The sequence below is a fragment of the Microcaecilia unicolor genome, chromosome 12 (assembly GCF_901765095.1).
Source record: "Microcaecilia unicolor chromosome 12, aMicUni1.1, whole genome shotgun sequence".
NCBI lineage: Eukaryota > Metazoa > Chordata > Amphibia > Gymnophiona > Siphonopidae > Microcaecilia > Microcaecilia unicolor.
Window position 1 is genome coordinate 30,438,828 of NC_044042.1, and position 20,558 is coordinate 30,459,385.

Consider the following 20,558-nt stretch of genomic DNA (forward strand, 5'->3'; position numbering starts at 1 on the left):
CTTCTTTTGAAGTCATTTTATTCCTTACTCATCTCTTATAAAAATTATAAAATTAATTTATCTGCTAGGGACTAAGGGCGTAGTTTCTGCAAAGAAGATGACCACATATTTTGTAAATCATTAGAATACCGACACATTCATGACTTTATGCTAAAGACGCACATATGCACGTTTATTCTATAATTATGTGCAATCCATCAATAGTGCAGAGTTTGAGGATGGGCTCACATATAGATATAGGCAGAGTCTGGGTGGGGCAGAGGAATGAATGACTTACAGAATCCTCTGAGTTACGTGACCATGGGGCTAATTATCGAAAGAGAAAAACTGTTTATAAAGTGGCATAAAGCACCATTTGAAATTAGTATTTTGAAACCTATTCTCACACATTTTTCTACACTGTTCTTCCGCAGTGCAATCAAATCTCGAGGGGGTGTGTCTGCTTACACCCTATGCTGTCTATTAAGATGTTTGACAGTGTATTGTGTTGATATTGTAGGTAGCAGCATACTGTGCCATAATATGTACTGTTATTTGAATACCTTTACCGCTGTAATTGTCTATTGCCTAGGTTCATCTTATTCTTGCGGTATTCAACCTTGGATAACTATCTTCAAAAAGGTGGTATATTGATCATATAAGACACATAAGAAACAACACATAAGAAAGATCACTCTAGGTTCTTTTTATATCATTACCTGATACACATGTCTCACAAGCTTCTTTTGCTCCTGAGTCTTCTCTGAAAAATTCACATAACGAACAGATTCTTCCTCAATTCTTTTAGAAAATAAAGGAAGCAGAAGAGAAACCAGAATATAAGCCTTGAGTGATCAGTCACACTGCTTCATTTGCTGCAAATGATTAAGGATTACTAGTTTGTCACTGGACATGGGGATAATTCACACTAAATTCATTGAAGATATTTTCCACTAACCCTCTTCTTCTCCCTCATTGAAAGGTAGAAAGTGAGGAATCTGATCTCTGCATGTTATGGCCTGTAATGTGCAAAACAGCCACTTGATGGTGCCATCATACCAGCAGTCACAAACATCTCCTCCCCCCCCCCCCCCCCCCCCCCCACTTCTCCAGTTCCCTCTCATTCCCTCCCACCCTGTTAAGACTGTCAATGAAATGCTTTGATGTTTTACTTATATATATACTGTCATCTACCACATTTGCTTATTTCCGATCTGAGGAAGAAGGGCAACCTTCGAAAGCTAATCAAGAAATGTATTAAGTTATGTCCAATAAAAAAGGTATCATCTTATTTTCTTTTCCATGTCTTATTTTGTTTGATTTCTATTGATTACCTTTAAAAGTGGACTAACACGGCTACCACACCTCTCTAATCACATTTTTTTTTTGCAAGCTTCTTCCGTTTTTTTTCCCAACCCCTACTGTAGTTCTAAATCTAGGGCCAAATCTGAATTCCAGCTAATGTTGTATGATACCCAGTGGCGTTCCTAGGGGGGCTGACACCCGGGGCAGATCGCCGATGTGCCCCGCCCCCCCCGGGTGCAGCGCTCCCCCCCGGATGCAGCATGACCCCCCCCCCCCGGCAAAAGGACCCCCCACGAAAGAACCCCCCGGGTGCACGCCGCTGGGGGGGTGCCGCGCGCACCTGTCCTTTATTCGTTCCATGCTCCCTCTGCCCCGGAACAGGAACCTGTTCCAGGGCAGAGGGAGCATGGAACGAACAAAGGACAGGCGCGCGCGGCACCCCCCAGCGGCGTGCACCCGGGGCGGACCGCCCCCACCGCCCCCCCTTGGTACACCACTGATGATACCTCCTGAATAGCCTAATGGATCAGTTCACTCCAGGATGACCTGTCAACAAATGCTTCCTGAAGTTGCTGCAGAATCAGTGTCTCCCTTGATCTCATCCATTCACCCTGTTTCCCCGTCTTCTTCCATTTATGTTCCCTTCTTCTTTAGCAGGCAAGAATGCGCCTCACATGTCCAAAGAATGTCAATCACGACCTCAAGGGAACAAGTCAGCTTTATTTAGCTGGACACTTGCTGGCTTTCTTCGCTCTGTGTGGAATCTTGAGCTATTTCCTCCCACACCACATTTCAAATGTGTCAAAAGGAGAGAGGCAGAATGTATCTTATCCTCATGCTTATTTGATCCCTACCGTGAATGACCTGAGATGGAAGAGGTTAAGGCAGGAATAGGAAGCTGAAATGTCAAAAATCTAAGATATTCACATGGTATCATCTTATTAGCTGAAAGTAAAAAGAAAGAATGAAAGTGAAGACGTGGTCCAATGTACATCAAGACAAAGGAACATTTAAACGATGTGGTTTTTCATCTTTTCAGGGTCCAGAACAGAAAGAAATGAGAAAATACAATGAAGAAATCAAAAGCAAGGCCCACGTTTTTGGAGTATTAATGACATTAAGCTTGAACAAAGATTGTGAAAAGTAAATGTTTTATTCATAATTGAAAAACTTGTTTCTCCAGATTCGGTCCTCACTGTAGACTTCTTAGTACAACCATCTTTCTCCACATGTTCCAAGGTCTTGAATTAATTGCATAATTTAGTGCTTTGCTGCAGCTGAGGAAACTGGACTTTGGTATTCTTGCCCTCTAATGGTTTCTATTTGATCTTTGAGCGTCAGGCATTTATCTTTCCATAAGAGCTCACATCCTCTCTGAATTATCGAGGTGGTGGACTGAGGGTAGTCTGGGTCCCCGGGCACTGAGGGTGGATTGGGTCCCCCACCCGGCCACTACCTGACAACCCCCCTACTGCCCCTGCTGCCGCCCCTGCTGTCCTGGCCCTACATGAGGGGTCCTGGTGGTCTGATAGCCATGTTCTTTTCTGCTGCTATTCCCCTGCCTGCCGGTGCCGCCATGTTTTCAAAATGAGGACCAAGACTTCCGCTGGGAGTCTCGGCCGCCATTTTTAAAATACGTTAGCGCCAGGCAGGAGGGAATAGCATCAGCCCAACTGGCTGGGCAGAAAAGAACATGCCCCCCCCCCCTTGTAGAGGCCACTGGATCACCAGCGGTGCGCCATGCATCCAGGTAGAGCCTCTGGGCCCTCAGGCACTGCCTGGTTGCCCGAATGGTCAGTCCATCCCTGGTATTATCTTAAGCATGATTTTGTTGGCATGCGGAATCTGGTTGTTAGCACATTCTCTAACTTTCTCTTTCCTCAGTAATAAGACAGACACTGTTCCTGTCCATTTCGAAGCCACTGGATCTTACTCCAACTGACAGATAACTCTATAGCCTTGAATGCCTCCCCTCCTGCCATTAACTCCTGTCTTGTTGAGTCAGATGACTTTCTGCAAATCACCTTTAGCTTTTCATTCTATTCTATTCATTTTACTGTCTATAGTAGGGAGGAAATATTGCAGAAAGCCATACAATTCATGTAGATAAGTTTGAGATCCCAAAAGCTGTTCCTGTAGTTTTAAGTAAGGGTTGTTCATATCTTGACATTTTGCTATGGTCTTTGTAGCTCCATATCTTAATGGGACTTTGGTTTGCTTTTGCATGTTTGAGATATTATCTTGGCTGTTTGATCACATAGTGGCTCTGAGCCACTCTGTACAGCTACTCAATGCTGGTTATGTACCTTTTTTTGGCTTTGCTTTTTGCTTGTTTTTTGAGTCCTACAGTCCTGCTTTAGTTTACACTGCACTGGCCTTCGCTCTCTGGCACATACCCTTTTATGAGGACATTCACTCCAAACTTGATGGGAAGCTCGGCACTGTAAATACTCTCTGGACTCTGTTGGTCCTGATTGTCACTGAAAAAGAATGAAAAAGTGTGAAAAATGTGTTTTCCTGTAAAAGCATCAGCCTCAACTATACTGGTGACATCAATGACAAAAACTAACTGGAGTGGCCTAGTGGTTAGGGTGGTGGACTCTGGTCCTGAGGAACTGAGTTCAATTCCCACTTCAGGCACAGGCAGCTCCTTGTGACTCTGTGCAAGTCACTTAACCCTCCATTGCCGCATTGAGCCTGCCAAGAGTGGGAAAGGGCAGGGTACAAATGTAACTCGGATTTGACTCCCTTAAAAGCACAGAGGCAAAATTCTATCCATGGGAAAATAACAAGGTGCAATATATAGAGTGTCCAGGAGATGGTGACATTGCTTCTCAAATTTATTTATCTGGATTTTGCTAACACCTTTTTCAGTAGTAGCTCAAGGTGAGTTACATTTAGGCACATTGCCTATTTCCCTGTCCCTAGAGGGCTTGTAATGTAATTTTGTAGCTAAGGCAATGGAGGGTTAAGTGACTTATCCAAGATGACAAAGAGCAGCAGTGGGATTTGAACCAACCATCTCTGGATGCTAAAACTAGTGCTCTAACTACTAGGCTACTCCTCAGTGAAACAAAAAAGGGACGAGGAAATGAACTTTGATTTCCAGATTTGGTGAGCCCAGGTGGTGACCATCCCATTAACATTTCAGTGGGCCACACAGAAGCAGAAGGCTTACTAGAAAATCATGCTTCAGAGCACAGCCATACATTCAGGTTGGCACAATAACCCAGCAACACTTTGTATAACATACAGAAAAGAAAGCAAGGTGGCAGCTGTGTCTTTGCCTGGGGAGAGGATAGGGAAACAATAGACTTTTAGATGCACTATCCCATTTTGAACATTTTCCATATTTGATATTGAATTTCAGGGTTTTGGGACCCTGCTCTGGGAACCTCCCGGTTCATGGCTGCAGTTCAAAACTCATAGCAGATACTCTGAAGTGGTACTGGGAGAGGAATGGAGGGGCTGAGGAGTGCAGAAAAGCTTGGTGGCATGTCAGCAGATGTTTGCACACCACTAGCACCACAGGACATTGAATAGCGTCTTCCGCCAGGGTCACTTTACTCATACTACCCCTCTCCTCAAGACCCTTCACTGGCTCCCTATCCGTTTTCGCATCCTGTTCAAACTTCTTCTACTAACCTATAAATGTACTCACTCTGCTGCTCCCCAGTATCTCTCCACACTCGTCCTTCCCTACACCCCTTCCCGTGCACTCCGCTCCATGGATAAATCCTTCTTATCTGTTCCCTTCTCCACTACTGCCAACTCCAGACTTCGCGCCTTCTGTCTCGCTGCACCCTACGCCTGGAATAAACTTCCTGAGCCCCTACGTCTTGCCCCATCCTTGGCCACCTTTAAATCTAGACTGAAAGCCCACCTCTTTAACATTGCTTTTGACTCGTAACCACTTGTAACCACTCGCCTCCACCTACCCTCCTCTCTTCCTTCCCGTTCACATTAATTGATTTGATTTGCTTACTTTATTTATTTTTTGTCTATTAGATTGTAAGCTCTTTGAGCAGGGACTGTCTTTCTTCTATGTTTGTGCAGCACTGCGTACGCCTTGTAGTGCTATAGAAATGCTAAATAGTAGTAGTAGTAGTAGAAACCAGGGCCATAGCAAGGAGGTGAGGCTCCAAAGCTATGCCCTGTCCTATGGCTTCCCTTGCTTGGTCACAGCGTGACGGGTGGGGCAGGAGTGCTTGAGAGCATGCTACACAAAGCACATTTCAGGCTTGGGATGCCCCATCAAAACATTTCTAAAGAAATTAAATATCATTCCTATGGTAACACACACACAGAGATCAGCCTTATACCAGTTCAATAACCTGGATTATCATTTCTCTTTCAACTATGTGTTTCATTTGTTAATCGATTGCTAGCTTTCTAAGTTTCCATTTTTCTATCAGACTGCAGCTTCTGTTTCTGAGGCCAGCCAGTGCTGGGGATACTTCAGAGGCAGCATTCACAGCCCTTGGGGGCAAAGCTTAGAGATGTATAATTTTCTGAAATCTTTAATTAAAGGTGAAAATAGGAAATATGAAATTACTGAACATAACTCCCCTCCAATCGTTAGGTTAGTGTTTAAAATATAGAGCACATTTTGAAAATATTTTTGCTTGAACAATTATCGAAAAATCTTGATGCAGAAAATTATTTTTCTCAAGAGCAACTTTAGAAAAATGAACAGACATAAAATACAGTTACTCTTCCAACTCTTTCCAGTAGAGAAGGAAGTTGCAGAAGCTTCTCTGGTACTTTGAATGAGTGGACCCTCCTGCCACTCAGCAGCTACTGCAAAGAACCTGCCATAGGAAACTTTTGCCCTGAAGGTTGAGGAAATAAATGCAGATGGATTCTTATACTTACCTGGTAACATTGGCAGACATTTGCAACTTCTGACCCCAGGGTGCCTCTGCAGAGACATCAAAAGTGGCCAAGAACACAGCCTGAAATGAAATCCACCACAAGAGAGATGAAAGAAGGTGACTTATGTAGAATATGTTCTTTCATTTCTTCCTTCTCTCTCACCCCTCTTATTCTTGGTTTCTCTCTTCTACTTCCTTTCGCTCTATTTCCCTCTAGTCTCTCTTTCTTCCTTCTCTCTTACTTCCTTTTATTCTCTGTTTCCCTCTGTCACTTCCTTTCTCCCTCTGTTTTTATTTATTGCATTTGTATCCCTCTTTTTCTCTTTGCTCTCTCTTTTCTTCCTTTGCTGTCATCTTCTCTCATTTTCTGTTTCTGTTTCCCTCTTTCACTTCTTTTCTCTCTCCCTTTCCTCTGTTTTTCTCATTGCTCTCTCCTTTTTCTTTTTTTTATTTTATTTATGTATCACTTTTACAGTTTAAATCAAGTACAATCTTGAGTTCAGTAAAGATGACTATTAGTCATAACAATATTCAGGAAATACAATAAACAATCTAAATTCAATTCTTTTTCTCTCAACTCCTCTCATTCCCTAATTCTCTGTTTCCCTTTCAATTCCTGTTTCTCTTTCCTCTGTTTTTCTATTTCCTCTCTTTTTTCCATCTCGTTCACCCTCTCTTGTTCCCTGTTTCTCTGTTCTCCATTTCACTTTCTTCTTCTTTGTCATCCCCTTTGTTGTTCTCTTTGCTTTCTCTTTTCTCCCTCGACCTCCCTCCCTCTGTCTCTCTCTTTCAATTTCTTTCTCTAAAATAATTTTTAAAATGGTTTAATAATCTCTCTCAAAATATCTCCTCAACAGCAAGAGTTAATACTCTATTTGGGCAATTTTCCTGTCAGCACAGGACTTTGACCTACAGACTTTACTACTACTACTACTATTAAACATTTCTATAGCGCTACTAGACTTACGCAGCGCTGTACAAATTAACATGAAAAAGACAGTCTCTGCTCAACCGAGCTTACAATCTAAATTGGACAGACGAACAGACAGCTAGGGGTGGGGAAATTGCAGTGGTAGGGGTGATAAGTGAGGGTGAGTAAGAGAGTCATGGTTAGGAGTCTGGTAGCCGTGTTAGTCCACTCTTAAGGTTATCAATAGAAATCAAACAAAATAAAACATGGAAAAGAAAATAAGATGATACCAGTGATTTCACAGTGAGAATACTGAAAGGTAACTTTAAAACCATACAAGAACGTAAGACCTTTGAAGTCATAATGATTGAATATTTTAACACCCAACAGAAAGGACTTAACAAGGACCTGGGGTTCCTAGCCCATTATAAACCATAAAGCTGTATGTCTCTGTTGATCACCCTCCCCTCACCTATCCACACCCACCCTGTTAGAATATCAATGATATGCTTTGATGTCCCCATGCATACCTCCGACCCACCCCCATCCTCCCACCCTATCAGACTGTCATAGTAATGCTTGAATGTTTTCACTTATATACACTGTCAGCTAGCACATTTGCTTATTTCCGATCTGAGGAAGAAGGGCAACCTTCGAAAGCTAATCAAGAAATGTATTAAGTTATGTCCAATAAAAAAGGTATCATCTTATTTTCTTTTCCATGTTTTATTTTGTTTGATTTCTATTGATAATGGTTAGGAGTCGAAAGCAGTAGCAAAGAGGTGGGCTTTAAGCCTAGACTTGAAGACAGCCAGAGACTGAGCCTGACGTACTGGCTCAGGGAGTCTATTCCAGGCATAGGGAGCAGCGAGATAGAAGGAATGGAGCCGGGAGTTAGCAGTGGGGGAGAAGGGGGATGACAGGACACATTTACCCAGCGAACGGAGTTCACGGGGAGGAGTGTAGGGAGAGACGAGAGCAGAAAGGTACTGAGGAGCTGTGGAGTGGATGCACTTGTAGGTCAAAAGCATAAGTTTGAACCGTATGCGGAAGTGGATAGGGAGCCAGTGAAGCGACTTGAGGAGAGGGCTAACGTGAGTATAGTGACTCTGGCGGAATATAAGACGCGCAGCAGAGTTTTGGACAGATTGAAGGGGAGATAGATGGCTGAGCGGGAGATCAGTGAGAAGCAAATTGCAGTAGTCTAGGCGAGAGGTGATAAGGGTGTGGGTAAGGGTTTTGGTAGCGTCCTCGGAGAGGAAAGGGCGAATTTTGTTAATATTATAGAGAAAGAAATGACAGGTTTTGGCAATCTGCTGAATATGAGCAGAGAAGGAGAGAGCGGAGTCAAAGATGACTCCAAGGTTGCGCACAGACGGGACAGGGAGGATGAGAGTGTTATCTACCAAAATAGAGAACGGGGGGAGAGGAGAGGCAGGTTTAGGGGGAAAGAGGAGAAGCTCGGTTTTGGTCATGTTTAGTTTCAGGTGGCGGCGAGACATCCAGGCAGCATCAGTTCTCAAAGAGAAAGCATGGGCCTACCAGGGGCGTATCTGAGGTTCGGCGGTAGGGGGGGCAGGGGCTAGAGTGAGGGGGCACATTATAGCCCCCCCCACCGCCGTCAACCCCCCCCCCACTGCTGTTAACACTCCCTCCCTCCCCCGCCTACCGCCGTCACCTACCCCGAGGTCCGCTTCCTCCGGCTTTTTAAAATATTGCCCAGCCGCTTTGGATCAGGAACAGGGACAGAGGGGGAAGCTGATAGATCAACGTAAGGGAATTCAATGTAAAGACATGGACAGGTATACGGGGATTGGAGGGAGCCACCTAATAATGGGGGACGGGGGCAAGCTGGGATGCTCTCGCCTTCCAGAACAATTGTGCTCAATGAGAGTTAACATAATGAGCTTTTGTGGAAACAACTGTGGTTAAGATAATATCATGGAATGTGGGGGGAATTTCATCACCCATTAAAAGATCAAAGATATTGCAAACACTGAATAGACATAAGGCCCAGATAGTCATGCTGCAAGAAACGCACTTGAATGCAGATGAACATAAAAAACTGTGCCGCTGGTGGGTGGGAGACCTGGTTGATAGCCCAACTTCAAACAAAAAAGCAGGGGTAGCCATTTTATTTAGGAAAGGAATACAGTATGTGAAACACAGAAAGATTCAAGACTTCCAGGGCAGATATATTATTCAACATATTACATTAAACAATAAGCCATTGTTACTGGTTAATATATACGCTCCGAACCAGTATGACAAAAATTTTTTCCAGACACTCCTAAAACATGTACAAAGCTTTGACCAGATGCCGATAATAATTGGAGGAGATTTTAACCAAGTATTTGATCCCTTGGTGGATAGCACTGGCCCCTCCCGGATAAGACCAGTGAATTTTTCCAGGGGAGTACCGTGGGTATGTTCGGAGTTGGAGCTGCTGGACTCCTGGCGCCTGCTACATCCAGGGGATCGTGACTATACCCATTTATCAAGAGCCCATGGTACTCAGTCACGGATAGATTACCTGCTAATATCACAACGCATGGCGACCCAGCTGGAGAGGGCAGAGATCGGTCCTACTCTGGTGTCTGATCATGCAATGATATCGGTAATCCTGAAATGGGAAGCTGAACCAAAGGGCCCATATTATTGGAGGTTCCCAAGAAATTTATATTATGATTCTCAATTCCATATATTTCTGAAAGATAAATGGAGGGAGTATGGGGAATTTAATAGAGAAAGCTATGAATCAGACCCAGTTCTCTTTTGGGAGGCAGCCAAAGCCGTACTGAGAGGACATATAATATCATACTCCTCCCATAAAAAGAAAATGAGAGAAGCCGAGCTGAGGCGGTTAGAGAAAAGGGTGCGAACGCTTCGACAACTATATGGTAGAACGCAATCCCATTCCCATAAGAAACTACTGCTGCTGACACAGGTAGAACTCAATCAACTGATTCACTCTCATACACAAAAGTCTTTGATATATTATAAATACCAGTTATACCAACATGCTAACAAACAAGGGAAACTCTTAGCGAGATTGGTCTGTCAGGTGGGGGGGCGGAGATGGGTAACACAAATTCAGGATGAGAAAGGTGCTAGATTCCATACTAATGAAGATATTAATAGAGTGTTTGAGGAATTTTACACCCGCTTGTATTCTCAACCAGCAGACGAGGGATTGGAGGCGACTTCATATTTAGGGGGACAGATACTTCCACAACTCAAAAGCCACCAACAAGACATCTTAAATGCAGCCATAACGGAGGAGGAAGTCCAGTGGTGTATAAGGGACAGTCCACTCTATAAATCACCAGGAGTGGATGGTTTCACATCAGAAGTATACAAAATTCTGATTGAAGAGATTGGAGCTTGTGTAACTAAGGTCTTTAACAATTATGTAGAAAGAGGAGAACTCCCTAACTCGCTGAAAACAGCGCAAATCATCGTGTTATTGAAGCCGGGCAGAGACCCAACTCAAACAGAATCTTATCGACCTATTTCTTTAATAGCTTATGAAGCCAAACTGTTTGCTAAAATTTTGTCAAATAGACTAGCTAGATTTCTGCCCCACCTGGTATTGGATCCACAGGTGGGGTTTGTGCGAGACCGATCAGTAGCAAAAAATCTGAGAAAAATTTTATTAGCATTGGAACACATAACACTGAGCAAAGATCCGTCTATACTGATCAGTTTTGATGCACACAAAGCATTCGATCGAGTACGATGGGACTTTATGTTTGGAGTACTGGAAGCATATGGGATCAATGGGTTTTTTGGGAGGGCCATTGGAACGTTATATAAAGGCCCTCTGGCGGAGGTGATGACAAATGGATTGACATCTAGACGATTTGAGGTAGCTAGAGGCACTAGACAGGGGTGCCCTTTATCTCCACTTCTGTTCGTATTGGTGATAGACCCTCTAATTCGGGATATTTTGAAATCACCAGAGATACAAGGGGTACATATAGGACACGAACATTTTAAGATATCTGCGTTTGCGGATGACTTACTGGTCATCCTAACACAACCTGAACTATCCTTACCAGTGATCTTAGAGACTTTACAAGAATTTGGGGACTTTTCAGGGTTTGGTCTTAATCTGGACAAATCTGAGATTCAATTGATAAATATGACAGAAACAGAGTGGTCTAGATTAGCATGTCCACTAAAACGTGCAAATAACTCGTTTGAATACTTAGGGATACAATTGCCGGGGGAGCCTTCTGGATTATACCAGAGGAATATAGCTAAATTGTTTGAGTATACAAAGCGTTTATTAGATAGATGGACTAAATTACCGCTATCCCTACTAGGCCGCATATCTTTATTTAATATGATACTCTTCCCGAAGTGGCTGTATTGCTTTCAGGTTTTACCACTCTTTCTTTTAAAAAAAGATTGGAGGAAATTGATGAGCATGCTCTCAAAGTTCTTTTGGAATCATAAACGACCACAAATAAATTGGCAAAATATGTTAGACTCTTGGGAAAAAGGAGGAGTGGGGGTACTGAATTTATTACGCTACAACAGAGCATGTTTGATGAGACATGTGGGGGATTGGCTCAGGGAGACGTCTTACCACACACCGCGGGCAGTGGAGGAGAGGTGGGTTAGCCCTCTGCAATTGCAGTATGTGCTGCAGGCCAAACAGTCCTCACTACCAAAACACATAAAGAACAGTCTGTTGGTTAGACCACTTAGATTGATATGGAGAGAATTGAGCCGCCAATGGGCGTTTGATGCACATCAAAGTGGATTACTACCTATAGTGGGGAATGGAGACTTCCTTCCAGGAATGGATAATTTTAGATTTAAAATTTGGAAGAAAAAAGGGCTTAAAATTATACAAGACCTGGTAGACTCTGCAGGTAGGATGAGAGGAGTGGAGTCATTGGGGATAGGTGAAGTCTCATGGACGGATGTCTTTGCACATCAACAGATATCTCACTATATAATAGGGATTCCCACGCAATTTCTCATAGCAGATGTGCCCAATAAAATAGAACAATTGTATGAGATGCCTACTGAGGAGGCGGTCTCAATATCACTCCTTCACAAAAGACTGATACAACACAAAAAACATCAAACTATGAGCCAGCTTATACTGAAATGGTCAGCAGATTTTGGAAGGGAGGTGACATTGCATATGCTGTTGAGTTGTTTACGACAAATCCCTAAACGAACAAACAGTGCAGAATTAAGAGAATGTCAAGGAAGGGTGATTTTCAGGGCTTATACATCTAAATCACGGCTTTTCAAAATGGGAGGAGTAGGAGAATCAACTTGTGGGAGATGTGGAAATGTGCCCTGTACATATTACCATGCTCTGTGGGAGTGCCCGGAAGTCCAGCAGTTCTGGACTAAAATATTTAATTTTTTAGGGTATTTGGAACACAAAAGAATTTCGCTGAAACCAGAACAAGCCCTATTAGGGATGGACGAAGGGTCTGGGGCTGGTGCTGTCCACCATAATTTGTTGGTCTACAAGGCCTGCTTAGTGGGGAAAAAATGCATACTGGTCAACTGGGTTACGCAGGAGCCTCTGACATACTGGCAATGGCGTAATAGATTTCATGCTTTACTGTTGATGGAAGTTCGGGCTGTCGCCTTGCGATTTAAAAGACAAAAAGAATTATATCTTATTTGGAGAAACTATATACAGGTCCTTGCACCCCACGCACGTAGTAACATTATTAACAGATTGGGGGACCCTCGCATTCCTACCTGACAAATCCTGTAACATAACAAATAAAAAGGTGGTCCAACATCCCTAGGACTCAGGAACTGATGCTTCAAAAGGGGGGGGGAGGGGGGGAGGGAATTTGTAGGGAGGGGGGAGGGAAGAACTTCATTAATTCGACTGGGATAATAAACGAAGAGGGGAGGAGGGCATACTATCCATGATGAGATTCGACATCTAATGTTCTGTAAAGTGTTAAAGACGAGATAGAATGTTATAATGTGATGGGTGTTAAGGATGTTGTTTTTGATAATTTTATTATTAGATTACATACAAAAGTTTGAAAAAAGTGATGATGATGTTGGTCTAAATCAAACAAAAAAACTTGTTCATATTACTGACAATGTTGGATTTATATGTTGGAAATGTCATCAATAAAAATTGTTTATACTAAAATATTGCCCAGCCGCGATCTTTAACTTTTTAATCCTCGTCGTGCGGCGCGCTATGAAAGCTGCATGCATCTTTAGATCCAGTTGGATGGAGTCTGACGTCGCAGCACGTTGACGTTACAACGTGCTGCGACGTCAGACTCCATCCAACTGGATCTAAAGATGCATGCAGCTTTCACAGCGCGCTGCACGACGAGGATGAAAAAGTTAAAGATCGCGGCTGGGCTGGCGGGGGGTTGGGGTCCCCCGCCAGCTGAAGCAATATTTTAAAAAGCCGGAGGAAGTGGACCTCGGGGTAGATGACGGCGGTAGGCGAGGGAGGGAGGGTTAACGGCGGTAGGGGGGTCCGGGGCAAAATCTGCGGGGGCCCAGGCCCCTGTGGCCCCACGCAGATACGCCCCTGGGGCCTACTATCCCACGGGAAAGCACTCTTGTAGCTTTCCACCCGTCGTCTCTGCAGCTGTGTAAAATAGGTGAAGTTGTGAAAATGCTAAACTGTGCACATTGTTACCTCCCCCGGCAAATGCCTGCCTACAGTTTGGATAAGAGGAGAAATGTTGTGTAACAATGCATGGAAAAGTCAATCACAACAGGGGCGACAAAAGAAAGGGGGGGGGGAACACCAGACGATGTACAAACTTGCATCTTTATTAAACATCCAGGACTTGACACGAGCCATGTTTTGGCCCACAAGGGCCTTCCTCAGGAGTCTCTCAGATTGGATGTAGGCTGATGAAACTAGAATAATGCAGATGTGTTCGATATTTATATTGAGGGATAGTCCTTGTGATTTTCTTCTGGATGTTGTGAGAAGGCAGGTGAAAAGGGATTAAGAAAGTCACGAGGAAAGGGGGCGCAGAGAATAGGGGAACCCCGGTGGGACGGATTTCATAATCAAAACTCCATCAGTCAGAAAGCCACGCTTCCGGAGGCTGAGAGATTAGCAGGGTTAAGGAAGAAGGGGAGGAACTACCATTCCCAGAATCCCTCTCTTACACACCCAGCTATGCAGGAGATAGAAGATTGGGAAATGGATTCTGAGGAAGGTAACTGAAGGACTGGGGGAGGAACAGATGGAGATTGCGGCTCTGGCCCAAACCGGGAAGGGTATCGTAAGGGGGTGGCTGGCAGCTCCTTGGAGACGGTGGTGGAAGACTGGAGGCGAAAGATTGAGGCACTGGGAAAGTTCTCTGTTAAAGAGGGGACAGGTGTTGACCTCGAGGGGGGGGGGGGGGGGAGCCAGGAACTTGGTACAAGTCAAACCCCAGCAGGAACAAGGTGAAAAGGAGCTGTTTATCTGTGCTGTAAGATTGAGCAAGAAAAGCTGTATAAACTGTGTTGAGACTGGAAAGGGCTTGGACTGCAAAATACAGAGCTACTGTGTTTTCTTTCTGGTTCTGTTCTGTTCCAAAGAGAAGCTATTTTGGTTAAAAGGAGTGAAGTTACCTGGACTGTTTAAACCTGAAAGGTACTTTTGGCAGCAAAGCCCTAAACTAATGTGATATGTCCTGATTAGAAAAGGACTAATCAAGAAGAGTTATTTTGTGTTAAAGTGAGGACATTGTTGGAGCTGCTGGTATGACCTGCAAGAACCTGGAATTAAGGTATCTTCCTCTGTGGTTATGTTGAATTAAAGCCAGAAAATAAAGCTTTTTACTTATAAACGATTCTCCTTGATTGAGCCTCTGTGGAAAGAACAGAGGGAGGAGGGAGTCCTGTGAGCTCTCTGGGGTCTGGCGCTGAATCCCAGCGCAAAGCAAGGTGGCATGGCGTGGTGTGAGGAAGGAAGCTAAGCAGGGTGGAGCCTGGCTGGGTCCTGGAAGGGTGACCCAGCCACAATGTTTAATAAAGGTGCAAGCTTCCCCCTTTCTTTCCTTGTGATTGACTTGTCTGTGTGTCTACAAGGGTTCCGGTTCTTCTGTTTTTTGGTGGTGTAACAATGCATTGCACTTTCAGGCACATAGAGGTGTCACAACTTTCAAAGATTTAATCTAGTCTAATGTAAAATGACACCTTTATCCTGCTTGTTCCCTAATAAGGTCTGAAGCGGTTTCCAACTTGAAAAAAAAACCCTTACAATATTACATACGTTTAAAAAGTAAACAATTACAGCAACAACAAATCATGACAGTTCTAAACATCTCAATGCACATACTTCTTAAAAACAAAAGTTTTTAAATCTTTTTGAAATAGTGCATAAGAGGATTGATTTTTTTAAACTGAGTGGTAGGTTATTCCAATCTTGAACAGCCTGGTATGAAAAAGAATTCTTTTTGCAAAACTTTTTAAAACCTGATTCTCTTAAAAGAAGGACCAACTAAGTCCGTCCCATGCAGCGAATGAGTAGAGCTCGGTCTAGAAGAATAAGATATGAGTAACCTGCTCTGATGTCAAACCACACCAAATATTAAAAATAATACAACAAGTAAAAAGTATTCGTGCCTGTAACGGAAGCCAATGTAGCTCCCTCGGTAATGGAGACACATGATCAAACGTATTCATTCTATAAACCATGCGAGCTACTATATTCTTCAACACTTGCAAATGATTCCTCAGTTTTGCTGATATACCCAGATATAACACATTGCAATAATCCAACTGGGCCAAAACGAGACTTTGAACCAACAACCTAAAACGATATTCATGAATATAAGATCAAATAATTCGTAATTGTCTCAATTTTAGGAAAACTTTCTTAAATAGGTTATTAAGCTGTACTTCAAAAGATAAGTACAAATACAGAATCAATCATAATACTCTGGAAGATTTCTCTACTATCGACTCCTCATTTTGCCCAATATGAATTGATTCAGATAAACAATCCATTTGATTAGTGAACCAAAGAACCTTGGTTTTACTTGTGTTTAACTTTAATATAGAACCTAACTTCCAAGCTTTAAGCTTCTCTATACATGTAATTATCTTACTTGTAGTGTAAGTCAAATCATCGTGTACTGGCACCAAGATAAAGATTATCATCTGCTTAAGAATAGATGATTTCATCTTCAGCCAACAGAAGAGAATCAAGAGTACTCATAAATGCATTGAAGAGGATTGTCGACAAAGGGGACCCCTTCGGCACACCACAGAAAGATTGCCAAACATTTAATAAATTCATCTTAACAACATAACTTCGGTGGACTAAATATTTCTTAAACTAATTCAATACCAATCCTGTAATACCCATCTCTTCAAGTCTGGCAAGCAATAACTTGTGATCCACCATATCAAATGCCACCGACAGATCAAATTGGAGCAAAATAACTGAGAGCCTGTAGCAAGTATGCAGAATGCAGCAGCAAGATAGTAGGTTGCAAGCGACGTGACCACATCACACCATTTTTGCAAAAACTTCATCGGCTATGAGTACAATACAGGGCTAAATTGAAAACTCTATGTCTGATCTTCAAGGCCCTGAAAGGAAATGGCCCCAAGTATCTGAAGAATAGGATGATCCTCCACACACCGCCAAGGATGCTAAAGTCTTCCCAAGGACTTTCACTAACTACACCCTCTCCAAAAGATATTACACGATGTGATACCCGCAAGCGAGCCTTCTCCGGAGTAGCCCCCACACTCTGGAATGCATTGCCTGAATGGCTCCGCTTAACACAAGACTACCTCTACTTCAGGAAGCAGGTGAAAGCTTGGCTCTTCAACCAAGCCTTTAATGGAAGAAGTAACTAACTTGTTAGTCTCACTCACACATACAAGGAGTGATTCGAGCTGCACATGCTGCAGCGGGACATGTTTATCCACTCCTACCCTAGCTGAGATAATATTTAACCATCTCTCTGACCTCACGTGCAACTTTCTTCAAATCAATCACCTTACTTTCTAATTCTTCCTACTTTCTTACTCATCTATATGTTACAACTTTGCCTTACCCCCTCACTACCAATTATAATATTCTAGTACATATTGTATTGTCATTGCAAGTAGTATACCATTCAAATTCATGTGGTATTCAATACTATATGGATTTGAATAAGAAACCAGTGGTACCTATTTTTAACATACTTTGGTAAAACACAAGTAGTATACCATGCCATACTTTGTATTGTTGTTCGAATATTTTTCCTGCTCTAATTGCCTACTGCTCATGTTTGATCTATTCTTACTGTACACCGCCTTGAGTGAATTCCTTCAAAAAGGCGGTAAATAAATCCTAATAAATAAATAAATAAATAAATAAATAGATGTATTAACTTTAGCCACTAAAGTTAATAACAGAGGGGTCCTTTTACTAAGGTGTGCTTAAAAATGGGCTGCAGTAGTGTAGGTGCAGAATCATTTTTCAGTGCACGTGTAAAAAAATGCCTTTTTAAAATTTTTGCCGAAAATGGACGTGCAGCAAAATCAAAATTGGCACGCGTCCATTTTGGGTCTGAGACCTTACCGCCAGCCACCGACCTAGCGGTAAAGTCTCACGTGGTAACCAGGCAGTAATAACCTATGCGCATCAAATGCCATTTGGCGTGCGTCCAATATGAACGTCCGAAAAAAATGTTTTGGACACGAATATTGGACGCGCGGCAAAAATGAAATTGCCACAAAAGCTACACAGTAGCCAGGTGGTAACTCCATTTTGGCGTGCCTTGGGCGTGCGTAGATGCTTACACGGCTTAGTAAAAGGGCCCCAGTCTCTACTACCTAACACTCTAAATCCAAATTGGGATGGCAACAGTACCTGATGATTATTAAATATCTTGAAAGTTGTTTTGCAACAACCGACTCCACTAAAAAAAAGATGCTTTGTTTTGTGGTCAAAAAGTACAAATCTTTCCTGATGTGGCTAGGGCCACACAGGTTAGACGGAAAACGTTTCTTTACTTGAAGTTTTGCCTTCTTGCATTGGGGACTTCTTTTTTTTGACGTTTCCTTGCAAGTGTTTGGTGACAATTCAAGGTTCTATTTATGTATTTTATGATCTTGACCAAATGGAAAATTTCTTGATGGAGAAAGAATCGATTGTAAAGACCAATGCAGGCCGATAGTGAGTCGGAACTATTTAGTCAGCAATAGGTTAGTGCTAGTTTAACTAGTAATTTCTTGTAATTTATTAGTGTTGTTAAGTTGGTCAATACTCACAATAATGGGCTGGAATTTATTTCAGTTTTCCTATTTTATTTTATTCTTATTTCATATGTATAAAAATGTTCTTGTTTCAATCAGCAGTCCCCCGCCGGAGATCTTCGGTTTCAACGTAGATGCGGCCCGTTTTGGGAAACGCTGACCCCCGCAGCCCGAGGACATTTATTAAATATGTAAATAAACGGGAACATAGGTAAATGGTACCAAAATGATGATAGTCCGATAACTACCTCTAGGGGGGAGGGACAAGGTGTTTAAGGGGGGGGAGGGGGGATTAGGGGGCGGATTGGGCGGGAAGGGGGGTTGTAACGGGTAGGTTTCGGGGGGGGAGGTTATGAGGATTTAAAGCTCACATGTAATGTATTAAGATGTCAATACAGGTTCTGAATGTATACTGATGATTATTCAGAGAATATATACTGTATGTACTATACGTTAAGTACAATGACAACAAAAATCATTTAAATATAAAAAAAATGTTCTTGTTTCTTTATTGAAACTGATTAAATAAAGAATTAAAATAAAATTTGGTAAATAATGGAATACTAGCAACTGGCCTATAATTAGCTATGAAAGTAAGATCTAAGGGGTCTTTTACTAAGCCCAACGCGCTCCAAAATAGAGTTACCGCCCGGCTACCGCATGGCTCTTGCGGTAATTTCATTTTTGGTGCGCGTCCAATACGTGTGTCTGAAAAATAATTTTTATTTTCTGGCACGAGTCTGCTACGTGTGCCAAGTGGCATTTGACGCACGTAGGTCATTACCTCCCAGTTACCACATGAGACTTTACCACTAGGTCAATGGCTGGCGGTAAAGTCTCAGACCCAAAATGGACGCGTGCCTGTTTTGATTCTGCCACACATCCATTTTTGGCAAAAATAAAAAAAAGGCATTTTTTTGCAGGTGCGCTGAAAAATGGATCTGCGCAAACCCAAAACACACGCCTACACTACCACAGGCCATTTTTCAGTGCACCTTAATAAAAGGACCCCTAAATTTGTAGACTTTGGAATTGGTGTTAAAACAATCTCACCAATAGAACATTGAACGTAGCCAATAACCAAAATGTTGTTCACAAATGAAGTAATTAATTTCTTAACCTCTAATGGAGGATTATTTAGCAAATAGAAAAAGATTTGGAAAATTCCTCTTTACCTGAAAAAAAACTGGTCCTTACCCAAGTACATGGCTTTTTTGAAAACTGCCCTCCATGTTGGTTTCTCATGCACATATGTGGGTGGCGTGCAGGGGGATGCGGAGGGGCAGTCTCATTGGCATTGCATCCTTGAGTGGCATTGTATACACACATCTTACCCTGGATCCTGCCTTGAAGATAGGGTGATTAATTCGGCAGGAGCTGTTTGTCATCACATCTTTCTCCGAGCTCACTGTGGCATCACAGTTGATAAACATTCGTTTCTCTGGCTAAACACCCAAAAGGAACAGAAAGAGTTAATCACATTTATCATCTTTCTTCAATAAACCATTTTTGCTACAGCCATTGCAGCTTTGGGGGCTAAAGAAGCATAATTTCTTCTTTAAATACTACTACTCAGTGCTTGTTTTGTGCCGGTACACACTGGTACGGCGTACCTGCACCTTTTTTTCCTAGGGCCAGCTCAGCTGCGCACCCTTAGCTCCCCGACAGCCCTGCTTTCTGTTCCTGCCGCCCGCGACACGTTTAAATCTTTTATTTTATTTTTTTTACCTGAAGTCGCAGCGCCGGCGTTAGTGAAAGGACCAGGCTCGCCTCCTCCAGCCTTTCCCTTCGTTCCGTCTCAGTGTCCCGACTTCCTCTGACGTAGTTTCCTGTTTCCACAAGGGCGGGACACTGAGCGGGAACAAAGGGAAGGCTGGAGGAGGCGAGCCTGGTCCTTTCACTAACGCCGGCGCTGCGACTACAGTGCCGGCTATAAGCTGTAACAGCTTATAGAAATTATTTATAATGAAAAGAAAAATCACAAGTTATTATTTTCTCCTATATTGGTATAGTATTTTCAATGATACTGCTTAAATGGGCCATGGCTGGTATAAGGGGTGTGGCTACCATGGGGAGGAGCCATAGATGGTGACCCTGCCCATAATGAGTAAGGTGCCTTTTTTCCTACAAAAAAAGCACTGCTACTGCTTATCATTTCTGTAGTGCTCTGCTCTTCCTTCCCTCTCCCATAGGGACAGATTTTTTAACATATATCTAGGGCAGGGGTTCTCAACCCAGTCCTCGGGACACACCTAGCCAGTCAGATT

General features: G+C 42.8%; 1 protein-coding gene across 1 annotated transcript in view; it reads right to left on the reverse strand.

The window, feature by feature from the left end:
* Nucleotides 1-20,558, reverse strand: part of LOC115481366 (integrin alpha-M-like) — a 152,906-nt gene that overhangs the window by 19,704 nt on the left and 112,644 nt on the right. The window contains 4 exon segments of the mRNA XM_030220448.1: nucleotides 699-780; nucleotides 3,681-3,764; nucleotides 6,160-6,239; nucleotides 19,626-19,736. Coding sequence (XP_030076308.1) covers nucleotides 699-780; nucleotides 3,681-3,764; nucleotides 6,160-6,239; nucleotides 19,626-19,736 — 357 coding nt within the window.